At 38.2% G+C, this 25,685-nt stretch overlaps 1 protein-coding gene across 3 annotated transcripts in view; it reads right to left on the minus strand.

The window, feature by feature from the left end:
- The window catches only part of hace1 (HECT domain and ankyrin repeat containing E3 ubiquitin protein ligase 1), a 54,157-nt gene extending 31,117 nt beyond the window's left edge, over positions 1–23,040 (minus strand). The window contains exons 1-24 of one of the 3 annotated variants that reach the window (XM_058392889.1): positions 22,377–23,024; positions 20,550–20,604; positions 20,374–20,463; positions 20,018–20,122; positions 19,342–19,417; positions 19,051–19,182; positions 17,042–17,124; positions 15,638–15,734; positions 15,404–15,505; positions 15,195–15,301; positions 14,939–15,089; positions 13,183–13,496; positions 11,405–11,473; positions 11,205–11,292; positions 10,404–10,515; positions 10,202–10,299; positions 9,903–9,990; positions 9,412–9,561; positions 9,106–9,302; positions 8,831–8,962; positions 6,175–6,273; positions 5,661–5,731; positions 5,391–5,504; positions 1,648–3,465 (exon numbers count right to left, since the gene is read on the minus strand). In XM_058392889.1, the coding sequence (XP_058248872.1) occupies positions 3,363–3,465; positions 5,391–5,504; positions 5,661–5,731; positions 6,175–6,273; positions 8,831–8,962; positions 9,106–9,302; positions 9,412–9,561; positions 9,903–9,990; positions 10,202–10,299; positions 10,404–10,515; positions 11,205–11,292; positions 11,405–11,473; positions 13,183–13,496; positions 14,939–15,089; positions 15,195–15,301; positions 15,404–15,505; positions 15,638–15,734; positions 17,042–17,124; positions 19,051–19,182; positions 19,342–19,417; positions 20,018–20,122; positions 20,374–20,463; positions 20,550–20,604; positions 22,377–22,467 (2,724 nt within the window). In that variant the 5' untranslated portion in view covers positions 22,468–23,024 and the 3' untranslated portion in view covers positions 1,648–3,362. Of the gene's footprint in view, positions 1–1,647; positions 3,466–5,390; positions 5,505–5,660; positions 5,732–6,174; positions 6,274–8,830; positions 8,963–9,105; positions 9,303–9,411; positions 9,562–9,902; positions 9,991–10,201; positions 10,300–10,403; positions 10,516–11,204; positions 11,293–11,404; positions 11,474–13,182; positions 13,497–14,938; positions 15,090–15,194; positions 15,302–15,403; positions 15,506–15,637; positions 15,735–17,041; positions 17,125–19,050; positions 19,183–19,341; positions 19,418–20,017; positions 20,123–20,373; positions 20,464–20,549; positions 20,605–22,376 lie in introns of those variants that run through there. The other 2 variants (XM_058392880.1, XM_058392898.1) reach the window with 2 other exon arrangements.
- Between the last annotated feature and the right edge of the window lie 2,645 nt (positions 23,041–25,685).

A 25,685-nucleotide genomic window follows, 5' to 3' on the forward strand; every position in this document is an offset into this window, starting at 1 on the left:
TCGATCAGATTTTACCTCAGCATGTTAATATCTTAATAATGTGGCATCTTGAAAAGATTAAGCATGTCACTCAGCTACATTTCGTGTACTTTGTGATGTTGAATATGTTCATCTCTTTCTAAATGCTATCTTTCTCTAGATGTAATCTCTGTATTCTGATTTCCATGTGATAAATACACATGGCTTATATACATGGTAAAAATACGTTGTTTTTTTGGATCAGGATTACATAACTAATGGACAATTAGGGGTTAAAGGTCCAGCTGATGCAGAATTTCAGGATCAAATGTCAGGCATCAAGCACTGGATCAGGCACATGCCAGCATGTGATCTCTATTGGCTTGATGTAAATATAGCAACCACCCATTCTGACCTTGAATGAATATCACAGATATGCTTGATTATTATACAAATGTAAGCAGAAGGCAACAAGACATCTAATCATTGCTGAGCCAGATGAAGGAGTATGGCCTGGTTTTGAAAGATACCTCTGAATATTTTTTGATTTCATGGGCTGGAACTTCTGTTGAACTGGAACGGATAGAGTTGGAATTGGATGTGAGAGTTAAATTCACAAGTGTGTGTAAGTGGGTGGTGACCAAATCACAGTGACACACACAATGTGCTTCAGATCTGCTCTTTGCAACCAGGAAAGAACAGACTCACTCCTTAAAACACACACACACACACGACATCTTTCTCCGTCCCCCTTTCCATTTCTCAGCTGTCGTTATGACATATGCTGAGCTCACCTGCCCCCCCAGTCCAGGTCCAGAGCCATGCTGAGTGGCTTTTGGATGCTGTGTTGCCATGGAGAGCCAGCAATAATTTCAGTAGTGTTGCCATAGTGAGCAGGTAATATCTAGAAAGTGGTGTCTCAATAGAGAGCAGACAGAACATGATATTTGCAGTGGTATACAAAATCTAATCAGAAAAAAAAAAAGTTTTTTTTGCACATGGAATTTACTGTTTTCCTGAATTCCACTGGTTCTATTTATTGATTTTACTCTTGTGTAAACTAGAGAGAAATGCGTGGGAGATATAAATTGGTAGAGGAAGCTCTTACGCTAGTAGTTATTTTTGGGAAAACAAAAGAATGGAAAGTTCACAAGAGTTTCTGATGAGGAAAAGTGTAAGAGTTTGCAGGTTTTACTTGCAGCAATTAGTTCTTTAAAAAAACTAACTAAATTGGTGATAAGCGAGTCATCTTTTTTTTTTTATTAATTTATTTACCTAACCTTGAAATGTCATTTAGGAAATAATCATTCCATTCTTATGCTTACTTTTGGAAAGATTATTACCTCTAACACTCAATACCATGTTGCTAACCTCAAAACAAACAACAGAAAATGGGAGATAAATAACAACAGCATTAATGTACCTGAATGATGACTGATATCTACAGTATATAAATATAAGGATAGCAGCTTCCAGCACTTCCTTTGTATGCAGCTGACAGAAATGCAAGAGCAATTTTCTGTAGATGGTCTTATAAAAAGCACCATTACACCCATTTTTTCACCCATGTTTTCCTTGAGAACACATACACTAACACAGCCTCTCAGAGAGAGAGAGAGAGAGAGAGAGAGAGAGAGAGAGAGAGAGAGAGAGAGAGAGAGAGAGAGAGCAATTAAATAAAACTCTGAATATAGTAAAATATATACTTCAATATTTCAATGATTTCTTTGCAAAAGATTGTTCAGGTTTGTGTATACAATAAGCAGTCGATATACAAATGAAAAAAGATTACAACCTAATCAAAGTGATCATTTATAAGTCATACAAACATATTTTTCACACTACTCTGTCTATTCCTTCTCTAGACATAACCATTCTATTAATAAAATAAAATGACACATCTAGCAAATTTTTGGCACCATTGATCCAACTTGCATTCTCAGTATCACACAATCGGTGAGAAAATGACATATTAAAAGACTTAACTATAACTATGAAAAACAAACCAGCATTACATAGCTACAATGGAACGGATATTACAGATATATGAAAGACCTTGTTCTTTTTGTTTCCAGCAATATTCTGTAGTTCCCTTTTCCTTCAGTTTCTAATACATGAGCACACAAACATATAGAGACATGGCTTTCATGTTTAGCATTTACAGAGGAATGACAGATTGAAGGAAAAAATAGTGGCGGTTATGCTGTAGGGGCATTTTCCCCACATGGTTTGGATCCACATGTCCCCTTGTAACTGGAAATGGTGACTGCAAATGTATACAAAGTATTCAGCCTGGTCAGAATGATGGAACATTTCTATGCTGATGGGAGTGCTCTCTTCCAGGATGACACCTGCCCTCATCTACAGGGCATGAGGACTCACTGAATGGTTGGGGAGTATAAAATCATAATACCATGGCCTTTGCAGTCACCTGTATAGGAGATTCTGGACCAAAGTGTTAGGCCATGTCCACACTAATATGATTTCTTTTAAAAACATATTTTTCTATCCGTTTTGGTCTTCTGTCCACACTGAGATGGCGTTTTTAGTCAACAACAACGTTTTTTTCTGAAAACGCTCTCCAATGTGGATAAATTTGAAAACAGCATTTTTGGACTGTGAAAACGTAGGCTTCTGAAAACAATGATGCATTTTTAGTCATGTGACGCAGTCATGGGACCAATTCAGCTAATTTCCTCGACATATTGCCACAACGTTTCAAAGAGCCGGAAAGTAAATAAACGCCAGGCAGAAATGACGCAAGTTGAAGCATCCTACGTTTTACTCACGTGCAATACAGGGACATAACAGTTTTCAGACGTTTTAGTGTGGATGACTAACTTTTGGAAAACGATAATGTACACGCGGAGTGTTTTTAGACAAAAACGCCATTTTCAAATTTAAATCCGGATTAGTGTAGATGTAGCCTTAGTGTTCTGTACCACCATTATTATAAAATCATGTTAAAAAAAAATTGTGCTCATCCCTTCAAGTGGAGTTCTGGAGATTTGCAGAACTTATGCCACTCAAGCAATGAGGATGTTCTTGCCACTCATGGTGCCTTAACACCATAATATGACACTTTATTCTGTTTTCCTTTAGTCTGTCACCCATACATTTACATACTCTGGTATACACAATTTCAGTAGCAAATATCCTTAGACACACAACACTGGTAGTACAGACTGGCAAAAACCGACATACCACATTTTCAGCATTACATATTGTTAGATTTCCCTCATGTTTCCCTTGTCTTTAGATTTGAGAACTAACATCATGAAATCAAAACTTCCAATTACCAAAAGAATGAGTGAAGAGGATTTCCCTGAAATGACATATGCAAACCCTGGTGCAAGTGTGTGTCTATATAGCAAGCATCCCAGCCAAAAACAGCAGAGTAAGCATCATGCCATGGTGTAACCATAGCTTCCACAATGTAGTGCAACCAGCAACCGGTCACGCAGGACGTCCTTGCTGGGGTATTCTGGGAGTTTCAGCATGTTTATACTGGAGGAGAGAGATAGACAGACGGGTCAGGATTATTCCCTCATGGACTGCAAAAGAATAAGTCAAACAGCTGCATATGCTTAACTTCTACCCTTACACAAAACATGCCTTTTTAAGCTCTGGGTGTCATGCTTCGTTTTTTGTTCCATGTCTTTCTGCCTTTCTGCCAGTACGTGTGATTATGTCTCTGACATTTTCTATCATGCTGTGGAGCTTCTGCTTCAATCACTGCGGTTCGCTCATGTGGCACCACTATGAATCTTTCAAAAGAGCCACACTGCCCTCTGCTGCTTCAATATACTGAAATGCAGCCAAGGCATGGCAGGCTGACAAAACAGAAACCGGGACTATCCGTAACCTGGTCAAGTAAGTGTGTAACCATCTCATCCCATATCACTACCCACATATGTAGATGGAGGTCTCTGGAGGTTAGAGATTATTGATTTCCGTTTTATACAGTAAGAATTTTCTTACTGTATGAACCAACTAATCCCATTCCAGCTTAAAATGTGCCTGAAGCAATCAACTCATATTAAAATAGAAATAAACAAGAACTTGTGCATATACTGTGGTTGTTTGTACAGGGTCTCTATGTTATACCCTATGTATTGAGAAAACAGGGACTATAAAGTCCTTGTGTAGGTCTCAGGGAGCCTGGGTCCTATCGGGGTACAAGGCAGGGGACACCCTGGGCTGGGTGCCAACCCGTCACAACTCAAACACCCAATCACACACTACAAAGAATTTAGAGATGCCAATAAGCATGGGGAGGAAACCAGAGTAGCCGGTTGAAAAAACCCAAAGCAAGCGGTGAACATGTAAACTCTGTGTACTAGGGATGCCACAATACTCAATATAATATTGAACCGTTCGGTACGACCTCCACGGTTCAATACGCGTATGTGAACCGCGGTTTTTCGGATTTTCCATAAAACAACAATAACCATGTGTTTTATTACTCTCTGAACTGCCTGTTTGTGTTTGCCTGTACTGTATGTCTATGCTCTGAGACAGACACGCCTCCCCTCGAGTAAATATCCAATCAGTGAGCGCTAAAGTTAGGGGTGGCAACCATGCTTGCGATGCTCGGTGAAGCAAGACAAATATGAGGAAGCAGTGCTGTCTTTCAAATCTGTGGTGTGGGAACATTTTGGATTTGTTGTTGACTATGATGGTGATGAAACAAAAATACTAAACCAAAAAATGACTGTGTTTAAGCAGTGTTACACACGAGTTACATACTGACATGGAAATACTTCCAACATGACTGCACATCTGCAGCTCCATCGCACAGAGATATCACTGTGTGGAAGCAGGATGGCAGAGCAGGTAACACAGGTACCCAAAAAACAACAGTCCCTGGCTGATTCCTTCCAGCATTCATACACAAGTGGTTCAGAGAGACACAAAAAATAATAACATCATAATTGCTAAAGATTTGCAGCCGTTTTCTGTGATCGGTGATGTGGGCTTTTGGCAACTTATAAAAAAGTGCTCGAACCGCGTTAAACACTACTGACACAGCCTTTTTTCCCGATCTCTACGAAAAAACACGCAAAAAAATCTAAAACCATGCTAAATGCTAAAGTGCTAAGCCTTGCTCTAATAACAGATAGTTGGACCTTGCAGGCAACAGAGAGTTGTCTCACCCTTACTGTTCATTACATAGTGGATTGGGAAAGAAAGAGTGCAACTAAAACCAGTTTTTTTTCTTAACATACTTACTGTACCTGTCACCTAAGCAAAGAATAATGGAAAAAAAACTAATTTGCCAAGCCATCCGAACCGAAAACCGTGGTTTTTACGTATTTTAACGTACAAGCCATTCTAGCCAGGCAATTTTTATGACAATTATATTTGACATTTCTTAGCTTCATCCAACTACTCACAATCAGGGCAAGAAAGGAAACACACTTAATACTTACCAGGTACTAGAGGTAGGCAATAAGTTGGATGTGTAGGGCACAGCAGCAATGGTGAACTTCTGTAAGCCACTGCCACCCATAAGAAAAGCAAAACCACCATGTGGAACACGGGAACTTGGGCAGAAGATAAAAGAGGTAGAAAAATGAGATGAACAAGAAAGGGAAACGAGTACTGTGCACTCATTAGTTGTCAATGCCAACTTAGCTTATCAGTAAAAATAACATTAACAATGCCATAAAATTACGAACTGGTTTGAAAAGAAGTCTTACCTCCCAGTGACAAACTGTAACAGGAGAACTCTCTCCTCCTGAGTGAGACCCTCCACTACTTCCCAAAACCACTGAAAACAACAAAGCACATAAGAATTTTACATAATCACCTAGTCAAATTCCAGTGCTCTGTAGAGGGATATTTGTGTTTTTAAAAAAAAACAAAAAAACATCCACAACGGTACAACAGCAGTCTGTCATGCTGCATACATCACCAAAAGTTATTTATCTACAGATGCAAAAGATGAAAACCTTGATATATTAGGTTAGGAAGCTAATAGATATTAAACAATTTCCTCTATAAAAACAGACTCTAAAAGCTTACCCACATACATGTGTATAAGATTTATATTAGGTTTGAAACCATTATCTTAATAAAGAAGCTCAGTGAGCCACCAAAAGTGTTTTCAGAAAATATAATCTGTAATAAAAGCTTGTGCTAAGAGATTAGAGATGCCCTCTTCATGCTCTTCAAGAGTGTGATCATGTTGTTCACGTGGTGGCAGCTGCAAACCTGGATGACTGGCTCCTCGAGGTCATAGCCACTTGTATACTCTGTGTTTCTCTTCCAGTCCATCACATCAATCTCCGGCATGCCAGACAGCAGCAGCTCCTGCACACACACACACACACACTTAGACATACAGCACAGAGCTACATGTGTATGAGCCCCATAACAACAAATCTAAGCAATAACTCATCCATCTCTGGCTGACTCATAACACAGCTAAGGTAGTGCTCCCACAGCGTTTGACATTTCCCATGAACCCCTTTATAAAAGGACACGTGTGCGAAGTACTGCATGGAGAAGAGCTGTGAAAAGTGCCTTTAATCACTGAACACACACTCCATGTGAAGAATATCGCAGGCCTGCTCAATGTTCGATTACACGAGTGAGAGGCAGATAATAAGGACAGAGTGTGAGACAAAAAAGCACTTTGAAACATGGGCCCTCATTAAATAGTCCCTCTGAGGATTGTCAGTGGGCTCGTCGTGGCTGTGGGACCGACACATGGGCTTACAAATATATGCATGCTGGAGGCCCTCGGCACAGTAATTTCCCTGAGAGAGCATCAATCTGTGGGAGAATGGGGTGTCAGAGAGAGAGAGAGAGAGAGAGAGAGAGAGAGAGAGAGAGAGAGAGAGAGAGAGAGGCCACCTGTGTGCCGAGACAGTAACAGAAGAAGAACATGGAATAAGAGGAAGGACCCTCAATGTGGAGCCTGAGGCCTCAGTGAGGCCCCAAGGCAGGGACAACAAGGAAGAAGAAAATACAAAAGAGTGACAGCTACTCTTATCTTTTCTGATAAATCACTTGTTATACTTTAGAGACTAACATCCATTCCAGGTTTGCTCATTCTGTGCAAGGATCAGAAATCATTTTATGCTCTTCTATCTTTAAGACTTCTACTTTAAGGCTCCACAGGCTGGATATTTATCCTTGTCTTTAAATTGTAGGCCTCTTTGCTTCCTGTGAGGAGAACAGCAATTGCAATGGTGTGATCTCCTGACAGACATCATCCTCTCTGATGAAAACATGTATGCCTCAAGTTAATTTTTAAGAAAACAGGGCGGAGCTCAGTTCTGCGTGGGAATTGAGCTCATTTCCATCTCAAGAAAAAAAAAATCTGAAATGAAAAAAAAAGTATTACTATTATTATTATAGAAGCACCTCTTACTTCAGAAAAGTGTTCACAGAATAATCCTATTTAGTCATTTTAAATTTTACTTGCTAACTGATCATTCTTATCAGACTATTATCTTAATCCTGCACTCAGGATTTAATCAAAAGGTGTAAGCTTTTTAGTGCAGGCACAGAGATAAAGCAGAGCAGATAAAGAGCTTTGTCACTGTCCGATATGGAAGCGTTTTCCCAGTTAATATATGCCACTCTTATACGCATGTACATACAACACAATCATTAAATCCATCTATTTCCTTTCACTTGCTCACCATTTCTATATTAAGGCCATATGGTGGACAGTTGACCTTGGGCTTAGAGAATTATGTTGACCTGAAATAATGATGCAGTCACCCTGACCATTTTACATGCACTTCCATCAAGATTGAGAGGTGTGCAGATTTCAAGACAAGTCTAAAAAACAGTATTTAACTTTTTTCACTCTGTTTAGATGATCATAAGTGAATCTGATTGAAGTGCTAGAATACTTGCAGGTCATGAGGACACCCATTTACAATTCAATTCAACATCCAAAATTGAATAAATAAATAAATAAATTATATTGTGGAAGGTTGTGGAATAATATCAACTCTGATTACTGGACAGAATTTTCTAATGTGTTTCAAAAGTAGAAAAAAAAAAAGTTTCCTTTCTAGCGGCCTCATCCATGTTTTGAACCAGTCACCCTTACTGTCATATTATCTATAGTCTTTCTTGTTTAGCCAATTATCCATCAGTCCCCAGTTCTTGAGGTCCTGGATCTTTCCTGTTTTCCTGTGTGCCTGCTATATTGTTCATATACCTCATTCTTCATTAGTTCTCATCATGCTGTCATTTTTGTCACTGTCATTTCCGGCATTTGCACATTCATAACTAATGCACATCTTTAATTTCCCCTCTGTGCCCTGGGCGACAGGCCAATGAGGTTTAGAGATGCAACAGTGACAAGGGTGGCATCAATATTATTTCTCTAAAAACCTACTGTGCCTAAAAACAGATTAGAACCAGTGCTCTCCAGTACACATCTCATAATATTTAAACTGTATTCTTCCAGACTCCACTTTTCATTCACTCTAATTTAATCTATACTGACTGACTGTAATATAAACAGTTGCTTCCAGCATGAGTTTCCTAATATCACAATATTTGATTCTCAGTGTAGGCTCAGCCAGAGAAGAATTGATTCCTACATCTGAGGGCTTATTCCCCTTCCACAGTCATGTGAGATGTTCTCTGTAACTGCTGTCTTCTGCCCACAGGGGGTTTTCATGCCTAGGCCTCTGTAAAATTTTGTTAAAATTAAATAAATTTAAACTGAACTGATCTATTGAGAATGATTGTGTGGGAGGGGTGGTAGGAGAGAAGTAGAAAAAGAAAGGAAAAATAGAGCAAGAAAGAAGAACTTCTCGCTTATGTAGAAATATATCATCTAAAAATGAGCCGGAAAAAGCAAAATGAGGACCAGTAGATGAATTGGGAAGCTACTCACCAGTTCATACTCATCAAAGAGCTGAATGAGTGAGGCTGGAATAAAGGTGTGGAAGCCCTGCAGAAAAGCATTGATTTGAGGCTGAATGGCTCGAGTCATCCTCAACTCTGTTACAAGCTGTACATACTCAGCCTGAGAGAGAGAGAGAGAGAGAGAGAGAGAGAGAGAGACAGCATTACACCTCTTAAAAAAAAACAAAAAAAGAAACCTCTAACCACAGGATCAAAATATATATAATTTTATCTTATTTGTACCACATGTATTTATGTCCTCACCTTGTTATCTTGGGTGACCTGTATACTACTTCCCCCTGGTTTAAGTGGAACTTCTTCCATGGCTCCAAACACATCGGTCTCCACAGAAAAGGTGAGCTCCAGGCCCAGGTCACTAATGTCATTGTCCAGAATCCACTGCAGGTTTTTGGCATATTCGGGATCAATGGAAGAGACATCCTGATAATTCACTGGGATACCTGGACAGATAATCACACAAGTACATCATTCTGTGCAAACGTGAACAATCTTGTACTTGAAATGTACATTTTGTGCATACTAATATCACTGTGCCTGTCTGTGCATTACCCAGTATGTGCTTATAGAAGGAGCGGGTGAAGTATATATTCACCAGCTGTCGATGGTACAGGGCCAGGCCAAGGATTTGACCTGCAAACCGGAAGTAGTTCAGATGGTCTGGGTTCACAGAGGAGTTACTGTTGGGTTGAAATGTAGTGCCTGTAAAAGATGCACACAGTTCAAGCAAAGAAAGGGCTGTACTTAGTCAGCAGTGGTTTTCCAATGATTATCGACTAAGCCTCAGATGTGTAACACGATCAATATCCAATAATTAACTACTGTCAATAGAGATACAGAGAAAAAATGAGTCAAAGTCACTGACACTTAACCACATACACCCTGAAAATACACATAAATATGATATATAAAAGATGCATCAAACACACACATAAGGAAACACACACACAAACAGAAGAAACTGAAGAGCCTGAAGAAAATCTCAACAAAGGCGCATATTAATAGTCAGCACATTGCAGAGTTACAGTTAGAATATTGCTTACCATCTGCCGATTGTGTGAACAGTGCGTAGTCTGGATTGATGATCTCATTAGAGAGAATGTCAAACCACTCTCTCACCACCCCCTGACCCTGAGAGAGAGAGAGGGAGAGAGCCAATGTGAGTACCATCTGCCAATGTCACCAGCATAAGATCTGTTTCCCAAGACTGCAGCACATCTTGCACAGCAAGTCCAGATTAGAGAGCACTGTATTGTGTACCGAAGCCCAGAGCAGCTGAAAATAGCTGAGAATATAAGAAAGCTGCTTTGTGATGACAGAGAAGAGATATTTTAAAACTGACCATTCCCTCTTCACCATGAAAGCGTACGGCAATGCCCTGCTTGAGCTTCTCATTGGTGAACTTGGACACGACCTCACAGCTGCTGCGGAATATGGACTCTAAGTAAAGAAGACAATGTGCCATGGTCATGATCTAAATCTAGACAGTGAGTACTTAAATAAAGGTAGAAACCTTCTAACATCCAGGACGGGAATTCAAGTACCTCTGTGAATCAGTAAAATGTCATTCTCGTTGACGGGCCGATGGACCATATCCGAGTCAGGCTGTCCAGCCAGGAGATGTTCATAAAACCACTCACACCTGTCCTTAAACGGCTGTGGGGAAAAAAGGATAATATAAACTTTGTCATATTGATTAGACACTCACATCTTACTTTGCCCAAAGAGCAGTCATCTGGCCTATTAATCACCCATTCGTTACACTATAAACTACAGACCTTGCCTTAGTAAAGTGGAGATAATGGGGAAAAGGAACACTTGAGCTATACAGAGAGGAGAGATTGCAATCCATTTGCATAATATTTAAATGACTTTATTCATGATGCAAGGAGGGGGAAGTCTGCAAGACGTACAAATTAATAAGATTGAAAGGAACTCTTTCCTCCAGGGGCACCTGGAGCATGCGAAGAGGAAAATCAAGAGATGAAATCGGATTCGGCAAGTTAAAGTCTGTAATTAAAATGGCACCGCAGTCCCCAGTGGACCATAATCTGGAGGTAACGAGGCTGAGCATGCAGTAGCTCCAATATGAATACCAAAAACTTTGTGAACACGACATAGTAAAGCAGCAGTTAAAATTTATGAAACCATATAACGAACCTTAAGACAAGTGTTATCTGCTGCATAATAATACAGCTAAATGATCCTAGCTGAGTGAGACAGGTGTTTGAAAGTCTATCAACACAAGTCCCAAGAGTTCTGCAGCACAAAAGGTCATTTCTGTGAAATCAAACGAAGGGGCTACGTTGGAAGTGTTGCTTTAACATGTGCAGCAGACCTCATACCTGGCCTTTGATTATGTGCATGAATCGAGACATGAGCTCTGGACATTCCAGCAGGAAATGGAAGTGATTAAATATGATTTTTGGGTTCCTGTGGGGGGAAAAAAATAAGGAAATATTATTTAAAAAAAAAAAAGGTTAAAAATCTCACTTTGAAACGTTATTGTCATGGACAAGGAGACAGAGATTCGATCCTCACTTACCTGGTTACAAAACACTTAAGTACTTCATCATGCTTGCAAACAAACTCGATGAAACGCGGAGACGTCATGCTAGGCAAGACAAGAGAGAGAGATGGATAATAGATTGTCTGAGAGAATAAAGCTGCAGAAACAAAGTGCTAAGAAAAGCAGCAGTGTATTAGGTCTTTAATTACACAGATTGCAAACTTATTACAGCCATTGAGCCATTAGCAAACACAATATAGCTGAATTATTTAAAGGGTGATTTCCAGAATCATCATTCCAGTCTCTAATGACAAAGGCAGTCCAAAATATACAAAAAGACAAGAGACATCTCACTAGAACCTGCCAAGAGATCATCAATTCAGTGGTAATTAAAAACCTATTTAATTTCCTAATTACATGCAGTTAGAAAGCTTCAGGGGTAACAGAAGTGTGAGGCAGCATTATTTTCTTGTTTATTTCACTGACTGCCATACAAAGCTCAGCTCTGATTAAAATAATTATATTGCTGAAGAGAAGAAATCAGCTGAAGATTTAATATTACTATTTGCATTTTCCTTCTGAACCACTCTGTTATTATGTTTTAATATTCTGCATTGCTCTATCATGGCTTTCCACCTTGCACTTGTTTCTAGTGTTTGGATTAGTGACTGTGCAACTATTCAAAGCTTTACTTTTAAATATAATATTAACAGTAGTAGACCATAAATAATTAATGCTAGCATTCACTTTATGTCAATTATACAACATAAACTACTACAGTATGTTTCACCAGAACTCCTGGGATAAGCATTCTCCATAATTAATTACACCCATGAAAATGAACAAATATTAGTATATCAAACGAATTACAAATGGGTGATGTTTAGATTTTCAACATATGGTGAAACTGTACAGTTTTGTTCTAGCAAAATATTTTTAATATACAACAAAACACTGTGTTGTGGAAGAATAGCTGTTTCAGAATTACTGGCATACAACTATTACTACAAGGTGAAGCTTCTCTTGGAGAGAATAACAAAATTGGGCTTCCTCCTGTAACATCCGCAAACACTGAAGGTGCAAGTCTCCTTTTTATTCTTAGGTTTTAGACTTAGTGAATTACAAATACATGTTTTTTTCGAGCATGACAATATAGCTGCAACTATTAAAGAGAATATTTAAGGAATAAAAGAAGGTTACTGAATGGGTTCAAAATGTCAATTGCTTTAGCACAAATAAAAGCTATTAGTCTAATTTGTAAAGGTCAGACCCACCTTCAGCAGAAAGGCACATCATTGTTTTAATCAACAGTGAATGTTTCATTACTTATTATCATCATTATCTTAATCACCTGCATATAAATATCTTTGTTGTTTGAAAGGCATTTTGATACCTTTCTGAATCTTTAGTGCCTATTGCTTTGCACACTATCTAGAGCGCTTCCTCTGATATAAAAGATACAATAACCACGAGGTGATTAAAAATGAGGCTGAGGAAACAATAACCTTAATATGCAGATAAGATTATTTATTGTTAATACAATGTATTAATTGCTGCCCTTCATGATTAGCATATAGCAGAAGGCAACACTGTGACAAAATTGATTTTGCCACAATTGGTTCAAAACATTTTGAAAAATTAAACTAAAAAGTAATTAAACGTAATTAAAAGTAGTTAAACAATGAACAGGTATTAAGGGAAAGAAAATTATATACAAATGACTAGCGACATGTTTGGCAACAGATAAAAATGTATTATAGGCATTGTCTTCTTGGTTCAAGAATTCATTTGTAAGGGTGAGAGTTTATTCTTACCCATGTGGCATCTGGCAGGAGCAGCACATATAGAAGGCCTGGATTACTGCACTCAGCCGGTTGGCAGTCATGGAGATCACATCCTGACCGTCTACATAAGCCTTGGGCGTCATCACCTCCTCTGGATCCAGTGTAGAGGGCAGAATATCAGGGGCGTCTGCAGCATCAGAGGGACTTGCCTCCCGCTGCTTCAGTAGGAGTGAAGCGATGTCACTTCCTGGAGTAGAAGAGGCAGTGTCTCCACACTTCCTATCCAACTCTGTGGAGATCAGCACCAGCCATTCATCCAGAGAATGCCACAGCAGCTCTAGAGGCTGAGGATAAGCACCCACACATCAGATTAATGGTAAAACTTTCAATGCACTTTTTGCAAGCAAGGGATATGCAACCAATATTAGGCATTATTTCTTTTAATGCATATCTTTTAGTTCTTATATTTTAGCTCACCTAATGTTGGATGGTCTGCAAACCAAGATGCCATGTTCTAATTTGTTTAACACATCTAGATGTAAATTTCTGGAAATTAAAGCTGAAATTCTCATCTATCTTGTCATATTCATCTTTTGATCTCAAACCCAAATATCTTCAGAGTACACTGGCAATTTGTAATTGTATCTAATTATATTAAGTAGACAACTCAAGAATTTTAAAAGCACGATAAGACATTCATGTACACACATTATACTTTCATGAACTTTATTTAGTATCTCATGGCTGCATTCTAATTGAATGCACACATTCAAAAATAAAATCCAAAATAACTGGTCAAGCACCAAATAATGAGGGTGGAAGCAATATTGTTCAATTAAACTAAAATGACTAACATGATGTAACAATATGTTGGCTATATACTAAGCTCCTAGTAGATGTTTATTTTAATGCTTGTCGTCTTCTCATTCATCTGTCATTTTACACTTTTTTTTTCTTTTTTCTTTCTTTTTTTTATTCATTTTATGTTGCATTCTGTTACAACAAATTTCCAACAGCAAAAAATGCAATATGCCACTTTAGTCTGCCTTTCTATCACAAATCGTTTATAGCTTAAAGGCAAATACACCATTGAAAATGACAGTCTCTTGCACCTCTAATGAAGATATATATGCCATCTTCAGTGGCATGAGCTACATACAGGTAATTTTAATAATCTGAGTGTCATATTAAAAATGGTGCCTCATCTGCCATGAGAAAGTGATAAAAACACATTTATTTATTTATTTATAAGGAAAAACACTTTTCAATCCTACTAAGAATGGCACACATTTAAAAACATAATAACTGGTCCACTTTGGCAAATATGATACTTCCATTATGTTTTTACTAGTTAGTCTGTCCAATTTTCTTGTCTTATAACAGACCATTTTTCTGCTTTACATCAGCATGTTTTTCACTCATCTGGACACTAAAGCAAACATCCAAAAATATATGAAGGGCTGAGAGTGTGAGCAATCAATTAATCATCACGAGCCTTCACAATGTGTATTAAGTCGGCTAAAGTATATTATTGAGCTATTTGTAGAGAAGAACTGCAAGATCTCCAAATATCCCATGCGCAATAAATATCCCTAACTGCAGCTTATAGCTTTAGTATCTGGTAAAGCAGGCATATCTAACTAGGAACATGAAATCATCCAAACAAACTCAAGCAGCGAGCACCCTCTTCAGGACACATCAGTCCAGTGCACCATTTTCAAGGGACTGAATTAATTTGACTGTGGAAAAGATAATGGAGGCTCAGCTGAATGCAGCACACACTGACCTTGAAGACCTGACTGCGTGGGGTTTTGTTCCCATTGTATCCCATGTCAATGCCGGTGTTCGGTGACGATGGACCCAGGCGGAAAACGTGGCAGAAGATACGTACTATTCTGAGTAGACTCTTCATCTGGGCCTCATAGCTACTAGACAAACTAAGAAGGGGGGGGGGGGGGTAGGCAGGAGCAAAAAGCCCTATTAGAAGAGCTTCTGTATTTGAAAGCATAGTAAATGATCTCCACAATGGGGATGACGTCTACCTGAGCAGCTTGTGACCATTGGTAGTGGCTACCTCAGCCAGGCTGGTAAGAATTCTCTGATAATTGGAGTCATTCTGCTGAGATACATGCTCAAGAACCTGCCTGAGCTAAAGCAATGTGTGGAAACAAACACAGCATTACCACATTGCATATACACACCTATAGTTAGTATGTTGACTAAAAATTAAAGAGCATTTATAAGATCTCACCATGTTCTCCTTTATGTCCTCATTCTGTGTCATCTGAATTAGTGTCTGAAACAGCCTTCCATGATGCTGTATAAGAATCTCACATGTTTCACCATAACCACCCTAAATAATATAGAAATAATGTATGAAAATGAATAAAAAAATATATCTGTCCCTGAAAGTAGACCACACATGTACATTTACTACAATGAGCCAGACCCAGAGCTTGGCATCTGTACTTTATATGCTACTTACCTGCACACAAAGGTCAAGTGGGGTGACTCCATTCTTGTCCGGCAAGTACTTAGCACCCCTGAGGAGCAGAATTTGTGCTGTATCCCGCTGGCCATGGCTGCGAGAGTGACAGAGTGAGCACAAGCATATCATTTCATCTGGGCATCACCAAAGCACCACCACAGTAAAACTACCAAGGTCACAATCTCACCTCAAGTCAAAAGAGTGGACACAGGAGGATACTGTAGTTTAATTAAACCTTATTGCTTTTCCCTTTTCTTAAATCTCTCCATATGTCAGTACTACCAGTGCTGTCAGTCTCATAAAGCAGATGGCATTTGCCTTTGCAGATTTTCAAAATTAGTCACTCGAGTGTTTCCAGGTGGCTTAATATGCTTCAGATGATAATCACTTGACTTAATATATAACTGTGTAGGTGCCTGACCAAATTAGTAAATCCCTGGGTGTCATCCCTGTGGGCAGAGTTATTTGCCTGTAGACCCCTACACCACAGGTGACACATGGTAAAGCTTACCAGCAACGCACAGAGCTCATCATACTTGTATAGTTTTACTAATGCATGACTCAATCTGCCACAATCAGGTGATGGAAACATGGCAACTGGAAAAACGGGAACCGACCCAACATGCAACAAAGACTTTTGGTGTTTTGTTGACTACATCTGCTTACTGGCGCATTTCAATCTCCTTTATTTTATTACACAATATCATGCCTGACATATTCAATACTGACAACACTTCATGACACACTTTTGTTCAACACTAACAAAGACCATGTCTCAAATGTTGCACTATGCAGAAAGATACAGAATGTGCTTGACACTGTAGCACCTGGATTTCTGTAGAGTATTAATATCCTTACAACACAGCTGGTAAGTTCAACACAAACATATCTTGATTGACAGAATCTGATATTAAAGACAAAGCAGACAATAAACCTTTCAGATCATCGTCAATAGGCAGTTACTTAATAATGTGTGTGAATTATTTATTAGAAAAGGTGCCTGGCTTGTATGCATGTATAAGCAAGTCCAAGGAGACAGCCATCGACTGCCATTTGTAATTGAAATGGGAGAATAGAGGAGCATTGTTGCTTGGCAACCCACTCATCCAAGTGTATCAAGCATGATACACAAGAGAAAAAAGAAAATTGGACATCTCCTCAGTCACTGCATTCTTATCAAATGGTAGTCTCATTAGTCTACCCCAAGACAGAAACGCATAGATTTCCTTGTTATTCTTAATTTACTACCTTAAACACGCAGTTGGAAGAGACAGCAGTGGTTAGAAAAAGGACAGTAAAAGTCAAATAGGTGCTCTGGACCTTCAAACTGGATGCATGTCATTTCGATGCTTACACCACAGCACTGGTTTTAACAGCGATAGAGATAATATTCCTAGTGACCTGCAAGCGAAGTAGAGAGGAGTCGCTCCAGAGACGTTGGGCCTATTGATGTCGGCTCCACTGTCCAGAAGGCAAAGCACTGTCTGAATAACACAGCACAAACAAACAAACAATATCAGCAGTGATCACTCCCACAAACTACATAAAATATACTGTGAGTAATATCTGACTGTGGTGCATACATTACAATAGACATCGAGGAATATTTTATACAGAATAATAAAATGCTTGATGTGGTAATTGAGCAAATAAGGACATTTTTACCATCATCTAAATTCTATAACTAAATAAGCTGTAAACATTCCCACTATCCCCCCATTCCCTTCACCCTGTAAACCACCTTGTGTTGTATGGCTAAAAACTATGAATTATATTCACAAACTACATGACTATATTAGTTTCATGCTTAAATACATTATTCTATGGTTACTAATAGTAAAGAAGTACTGCTTCAAATAAGGAGTTGAGGTTATATTGGTCTGAAATGTTGGATTTGGCACATTTTAGATGGGTTTTATGCCATAAACATATATTATGTTAAATGAGAAAAGATTTTGCAAGTGAACATGTCTTAAGGCAAGCTGTTATCGTGCCTCTGATGATTCACATACTACTTGGCAACAGAATCATACATGGAGACGGCTCAGTTGCTGCAAAGCCAGGGCCTGATTAGTATCCAATTCCAGTTAATACCCTGTACTCGGGTATGCGTGTCATATTTTGAAAAAATGGGGGGAAATGAAATTGGTCCATCCATAATTAGTAGACCACTTTTTAGAGAATTAAGAAACACACTACACATGATTAGAGTAAAGTACATGATTAGAGATCAGCTTCAGTTTTCCCAATCAGGATATCAGGGTTTCATCTATCTGGTTACATCTAGACCACACAGATGCCTGAAACAAGACGGAAAACTGCTGCATTTTTACATTTGGCACACCTAAACATTCATGCTAATTCCCACAAAAATTTCATCCATCCATTTTCTGAACCGCTTATTGTGCACAGGATCATAGGGTATCTAAAACCTATCCCAGAGGACTCTGGACACAGGGTGGGAGACACTATGGATAGAGTGCTAACACACACACACACAGACACACTCACATCCACTATGGACAATTTAAAGATGCTAATCAACTTATTACACGTCTTTGAACTGGAGGAGGAAACTGGAGTACTCCGAGGAGCTGTGTTGTTTTTTGTGTTTGATCTTTATGTTGTATATTTATGTAGCACCAGGTCCTGGAGAAACGTTGTTTCATTTCACTATGTACTGCGTCAGTTATATGTGGTTGAAATGACAATGCCCTGAACCACAAGGAGAATCTAACTGAACCTGGTTTGATTCACCACCCTGCAGGTTTTTTCAAAACCCCCAACCCCAGAGGTGTGAGGTAAAAGTGCTAACCAGTAAGCCACCATGCCACTTACTATATAGAGTAGCTAATTCATCTAGCAGCACTTTGTTGGGGAGGTGGGTGGTAACCATATGAAACCCACATGAGCGCATGAGAACAAGCAAAACTCCACACAGACAGTAATCAAGGTCAGAATCAGGGATGCTAAAGCAACTAAACCATTCAGCTAGCATGCCATCCCACCCTTTTCCTTTTTTTAAAAATAAATATGTCCAAGTATATATTGTAGCCCACTTATAACATTTTGTAAATTGATGCGGACTCATTCAAAAGAAAAAGATGCATCAAAGAAATAGTTCTCCTCACTAGCATGCACAGCATTAAACACATTAATGAGTAAAATCTGACAAAAAAAACAGTCCAGTGTTTTATGCTAATGTTGGCCTAAACACTGTTACTCAGGATCAGATCATTCAACAAAAACAGCGTTAAAGTTTAGCAATACCTTTGCAAAACAATTTGTATAAGAATTATCATCATTTATTCCATAGCTAATGTATTAGTACTTATCTGATGACAAAATTAAAATATCCTCACTAGACTCATTACAATCTCACATATTTAAATAATTAAATATTATCTTACAGTCTTGTGTCCATTCTGGCAGGCCACATGTAGGGCTGTCTGACCCATGGCATCCTCCACATCCACATTGGATACATGCTGCACCAAGTCATGAAGCAGTTCCGTCCTCCCATTTACCGCCAGCCAGTGAATCTGTAGATACATAAATATAGGGGTAGTGCAAGAAAAAGAAAAGATGAATTAATAAAACTGTACAAAAAGCTCAAGAGTATGTACCTAAATCATCTTAACAATGATAACAGCGAATAATAGCAGTGAAAGCAATTAGTGTTGTGAACAACATATACTTACAGCAGTTAGGCCTTCGTTGTTGCAGATGTTGACATCTGCATTATACTCCAACAGTCTACCCATGCACTTCTTCTGCCTTTTAAAGTAGGTATGTAAATAATTATCATTATATCTACAAATAATACAGGAATGAAGGCAGATGTTTGAGGAAGCCAAAAAAAAACTTTTTCCCCCTCTAAGCATACATTAATTTAGGTGAAGGAACCCAAACTGAGCAAAATAATAAAAAAATAGATACTGTATATCAAGCAGGGGACAATACAAGTAGTGCTACCATACAAGATTTCTAACTATGTCTAGAGTAGCAAAGTGCACAGATTAGAAGTAAAACAAAGTGCAGGATCAGTGATGATACAGTACCCCTATATTAGAGAGGCTCAAAAGCTCAACAATTGCAGTGATGGGGTTTAAACCCCAAACCTTCTGATCAGCAAGCCTGAGTGGTAACCATTGAACCACCGCAGGCCATAAATAATCCTGGAGCTCCACTGTCTTTATGATTTTTAGTTTTTCACTATTTCCTAAATACCTAATCCAGATTATTGAAAGATAATCATGTCTACATAAACTGGATCAGGGAAATCCTGAAACCATGCAGTGCAGCAGAGCTGGCATAAGGAATGTACTATGGCCAGGAGATGGCAGTAGTGTATCAGTTGCAAAATAAATACTCTACCCATTTCTTGCTGCCAGATGAAGTGGTGTACATCCTGAAATATCCTGGTAGTTTGGGTTTGCTCCTCGCTTAAGTAAAAGGACCAAACATTCCACTGACCCACAGCTGAAAACAGATACAGAGAGAAAAGACTTGAAATCAGATGAATCCTATGCAACACAGCAAAGCTAACTGATTCATAGAAGTATGTTCAGCTATTTGCTTGTGAATTTTACAAACAGCATTCATGTGTTTTTAACAGTCAGAACAGTGAACAAATAAAGGATGTAGTGATGCACTAAACTAGAAGCAAGTTATGTTACTTGAACAGGAGATTAAAACAGTCAATGAGACACTTGTCAATGACATCAATTTACTTGGCAGCTATATGAAGGAGGCTTCTCTTCACTCGTCCAAATGCGTAGTTGACATCAAACTTAGAGTTCAAGAGCAATTCTGAGACTGATCTACAAGTGTGGAAAAAAACCAATTTAAATACCAGCACATTCATCACATTACACTTTATTTATATTTTTTTGTTTTGGTTCTGTACCTGTGTTGATCAGCCATCACCATAGGCATGAGTGTGTAGACAGCTGTCTCATTGTCTGTAAAAAAATAATAATAATAAAATGCGAGAACAATGACTTAATGTTGCTTAGTCAGATTATCCCAGAATAATGACAGGGTTTTGTTTCCTGCACAAAACATTAAAGTAGTTTGAAAAGTTGATCTTTGTTTCTGAATGTAGTGTGGACTAAACAAATCCCTGTAGAGAAGGTGACAGATATAGCTACCTACACTTTAGGCTTATTGCAGCATTTACATACACAAATTACTGAATTTAAACCTTCTGCCTCCATGTGCAATTCATCCCACACTCCAGTCTACAAGTGTATCAGGTATAGCAGCTTTACTAGGATTTTTTTCAACCACCACAGTATCACAAGTTAGTCAAGATAACAAAAAACTAACGTCTAACTTCAGAACTACAAGGTGAATTAACAATAATTTCTTCATAATGTTGGCTAGTAATGTGGCTCTCCAGATCTGTCTGATTCATCCTGATGCCCTATTTCTGGTTGGACTTGGAAACCAAATCACTTGGAAACCAGTTGCTGCTGTTTCTGAGGAAGATACCGCATGGACATTCTAAGAAATCGTGAAGATGGCTGCAATTGATATAAACAGATTCGTTAGAACGGCTTTGGACTACAATTGCTGTGATAGTGCCAGTGAGCAGTTGATAACTTCAACAAAATAACCATCATGTTAAAATGAAGGCTATTTTAGGGATAAATCAAGGCTCATTGGGATGAATAAAAATGTACATATTTCTATAAAGCTGCTTTGTGACAGTGTCTATTGTTAAAAGCACTAAATAAATACAACTGAATTGAAGAGTGAGTTCAGTGTCCCAACATTTTTTTGTGTCCCTGATAGACCCATACTAGCACAAAACACCCTTTTGCTGTGCTGAAAATGATACACCATACAAAAAAGGTATCATGTCAGTGGTATTCCTATGGTGCTACACCAAATCACAAAAACATGCTGGCAGGTGGACTGGTTATAATAAATTGACCCTTGGTGTGAATGTGTGTATTCCCTGCTTCAAGCCCAGTGTTCCTGGGTACAGAATCAGGAGCCATCCAGACAATGATCTGGATAAATTAGTTACAGAATATGGAAAGAATTAGTTATGGATTATGGTAGGAAATGTACATGGAAGAAAGACATACAGATGTATAAATGGAAAAACAGATGGAAAGATGAACAGAGTGGGATAGGATGGATGGATGGATGGATGGATGGATGGATGGATGGACGGACGGACGGACAGGCGGCCATCAGTAGTTGTTTACCTACAACGTGCAACTACAGGCCCAGTGTCCATCCATTCATTCTGTACACCGCTTATCCTACTGGGTCGTGGGAACCTGGAGCCTATACCAGGAGACTCTGGGCATAAGGCAGTGTACACGAGGGACAGGATTCCAGTCTACCGCAGTACAAGCCCAGTAGGTATGTAGATGAAAGGTAGGTGCACTTGGTGGTACATGGATCTTCGACTTCCTGGTTGTTGTATGATGTTTATATACATGTTTGCTTTAGTGGGTTGGTTTGTTTTGTTTGTATGTGTGTCATCGTGACAACATGTAAATACATCAAAAGGCTGGGCAATTTAAGGCACATTATTGTGTATCTTTAACTTGCTTAAATAAAGCATTAAGGGATCGTGTGAAGGCCTTACTGAGAAGAGCTCATTTCCTCAGCAGTGTCAGGTCAGAAACCGTGGATTTTGTGTCACTCGTGTGAAAACTGAAATCACAACATTAATTCTAGTTGTGTTAAGTGTAGGGAAATGATTCAGCCTTACCTTCAGGGAGCTCCACTGTCCTGGCGCGGCGTAAAGAGCGCGTCAGCCGGTTCAGCTGTACGTTTAACTGCTCCATCGCCCTTTCCATCATACGAGCAGGCAATTCCTTGATGGAGCGGGTGTATAACTAAGCTTCTCTGCCTTTCCTCAACTACATTTATACAGCCAGATTTAGGTTATCCATTTCGTCAAGGGGCTTAGCAAATCAAAGCGCAATCCAACATTATGGGACATGACGTCTCTCTGATCCATTTGACATTATTTCCTTGTGTTGCGCTCGCTTCCTGTTTTCATTGCCTCCTGCTCGCGATGCACCCTGGGTAATGTAGTTGTAGACGTTCCCCTTCAAATTCCTAAGCGTCTATTTGGAGTGATCCTCGTTAACCTGAACATGTCTGCCATGTTTATCTCTTTAGTCATTACGGGCATTAATATAATGTTCTAGACCTGTCTGAAATTCCATTTATGGTGCTTAATCTTGACCTATAAGAAGGAAAAACATCAGACATCTGGCACAGCTTAACATTTTGCTGCCGGAGTTCAACCCTCAGTTTATTCACAGTTGGTTGGACGCTTTCAGTATGATAATGCATGTATGCTCACCGAAGAAGTCCAGGAACATTACCGAGATTTCATTGCTTTGAAATCTTAGAGCAGGGGAAATGGTTATTCATAGCAGGACTGTAACATCATCCAGCTCATAAAAGCTGCACAAATATTATGTACTTAAACCAAAAAAATAAAACATCATAAAATTATACAGACTTTTAATATCAAATACAAATGACCATGACCCATCTACTGTAACTGAAATATTACACTCACCTTCCATTTTATTAGGAAAAGCTGTGTACCTGATCATTTATCAATCAGCTAATCTTGGGGCAGCATCACAATGCATAAAACCATGCCGATACAGGTCAAGAGCTTCAGTTAACATCAACCATCATGTTCAGTTAACATCAAACACCAGAATGGGAACAAAGACTTTCCTGAAGGCATGTTGTTGGTGCCATATGGGCTGGTTTGAGTATTTCACAAACTGTTGATCTCCTGGGATTTTCTCAAACAACGGTTTCTCTACAGTTTAAACAGAATTGTGTGAAAAACAAAAAAATATTAAGTGAGAGAGTTCTATGGGTAAAATCACCCTTTTAATATCAGAAATTTTAGAAATGACCAGATTGAGATGCCAGAAAGTGACCCTAGTAACTCGAATAATCACTGCATAAATAAGCAGGTGTACACATGTTCCGGTTAAAGTGAATGATGAGTGTGCATATTTAATGTTTTTATTTGTCACTTTTTTTTCTTACATTTTGCCTAATAAATCTCATGTATAAAAAAATCACTCCCACCTTTATAAAAGGATACCATGTAAAGATGTTTTAAAAGATTATTTTTTATTAATACATGAATACACTTATCCATGCATCATATTGAACTTTTCAGCACACATGGACTTCTCTCTTGAATTCAGAACACAGTTTTTCACTATTTATATTTTTCAAATCCATCCATATCGATTGACCACTAGCCACAAAATCAGTGAAGAAATCATCACTGATCCCCACCAAATTTTACAGAGGACATTGGGTGTTTTTATTTGTAATTCCAGTTCAGCTGATACTTCAAGAAGTTCAGACACTGCCTTCTGTAGACTCTCTAAACTGAAATTTTAATACAATTCACAGAACCCCATTCATTTGCTATATTAGTTTTGATGAAAAAACTGTAACCCAAAAGTAACCCAAAATAATATAAAAGTATAGTAATGAAGATGTATTTCTACATGACATATCTACTGAATTCACACCTCCATCATCATATAAAAGCAGATATGATTATTCATTACAACCTAAATGACTTATTTCTTTCATTTTAGGATGGGTGCATTAATAACCCATGTGTCTACATAAAATAGGATGAATTTAGTCATATAATTTCCAAATTTACCAAGAACATATATTAATCTTGTAGGAACATAGAACATAACTTGACTCCATATTAAGATTCTGACCTAAGTAGGATTCTGTAATCAGTTTCTTTTAGCAAACAATAAAATAAAAAGGTTTTAAAAATCATTATCATCACTGAATATTTTTCGAAATTAAAAAACTCTACAAAAAAATCTTTTCTAAAATTTGTATGAACAGATTAATAAAAGGTCACTGTAGAAAAAATACCAATAAAAGGTATGTTGGCATAGTGATTTTTTAAAAAAAAATATCATTTAAACAAATAAAGATCAACATCAACCAGCAAAATTGTATAAACACAGTACACTAAGTAAAAATCTGTTTTGTAAGCAGTAGGCCTATGTAATGTTCAATATTTCCCAGTCTACTGCATTTCCCTGCTCCTTAAAATGCTTCATAAAAACACCATTTAATGAATAGAAATGAATATAATGCATATTTATCCATAATACACAAATCTATTCATTCATCCTTTATATCTTTTTTCTTTTATTCTCTCCACGTATTGTATTTTAAGACTAACCCAATTAATCTGAATCATGCTGTCTCAATTTGGGACGTCATAAAAAATGATTAATTTATAGACTTTAAAGTACATTATGAACCAATATATGCTTGTTTTATTAAATCAGTATGTCCTATGCATATCTGCATAATAATTATACGTGTAATATATTAAGAATGGGAATTGTATTACCTTTTTTAAAATCATTTTTTCCACCTCAACATTTCTGGGGTCAGCTTCCTGTTTGATGCTGACCACACCCCCTTAGATGACGTCGGATTCAGTTATGTTACTTCTATAAAGCAGTTCCAAAAAAAGAGTTAAGCAATATTCTGACTTTCTTTTACTTGACAGATCATAAAGACTGCTATGTTGAACTGTCCCAGAAACCCTTGATAAGATGTTTCTGTAGGCAGAACAATATGTAGGAGCAGATCTGTCTATATGTCAGCGCTGGAGCATACAGGAATTTCTTGAATTACTGGAAAGAATCACTAAAGAGACATTCCTTCATGACGCATTATAATCTGACCAACGAAGTACATGAAAAAAAAAATGTTTAGAAACAATTGCGCATACAGTTCCCAAAAAGCTTCCGTAAAATGGAGTAGAAGAGTAGTAGTAGCAGAAGTAGTATTTGGGAAATGAATGACGCGGTAAACTACATATAGATTCCTATAGAAATCCTCTTCCAAGGATCCCACGTAATAAACTTAGGTTTATTCCTGGACAATTAAATTATTTTTATGCTGTTTTTCTGTAAAGTTTGACTGAATAGTACGTCTGGTCGGTGTCGAAATTTAACCCCTTCTAGTCCCCAGCGTA

Source organism: Hemibagrus wyckioides, linkage group LG01 (assembly GCF_019097595.1).
Source record: "Hemibagrus wyckioides isolate EC202008001 linkage group LG01, SWU_Hwy_1.0, whole genome shotgun sequence".
Lineage (NCBI taxonomy): Eukaryota > Metazoa > Chordata > Actinopteri > Siluriformes > Bagridae > Hemibagrus > Hemibagrus wyckioides.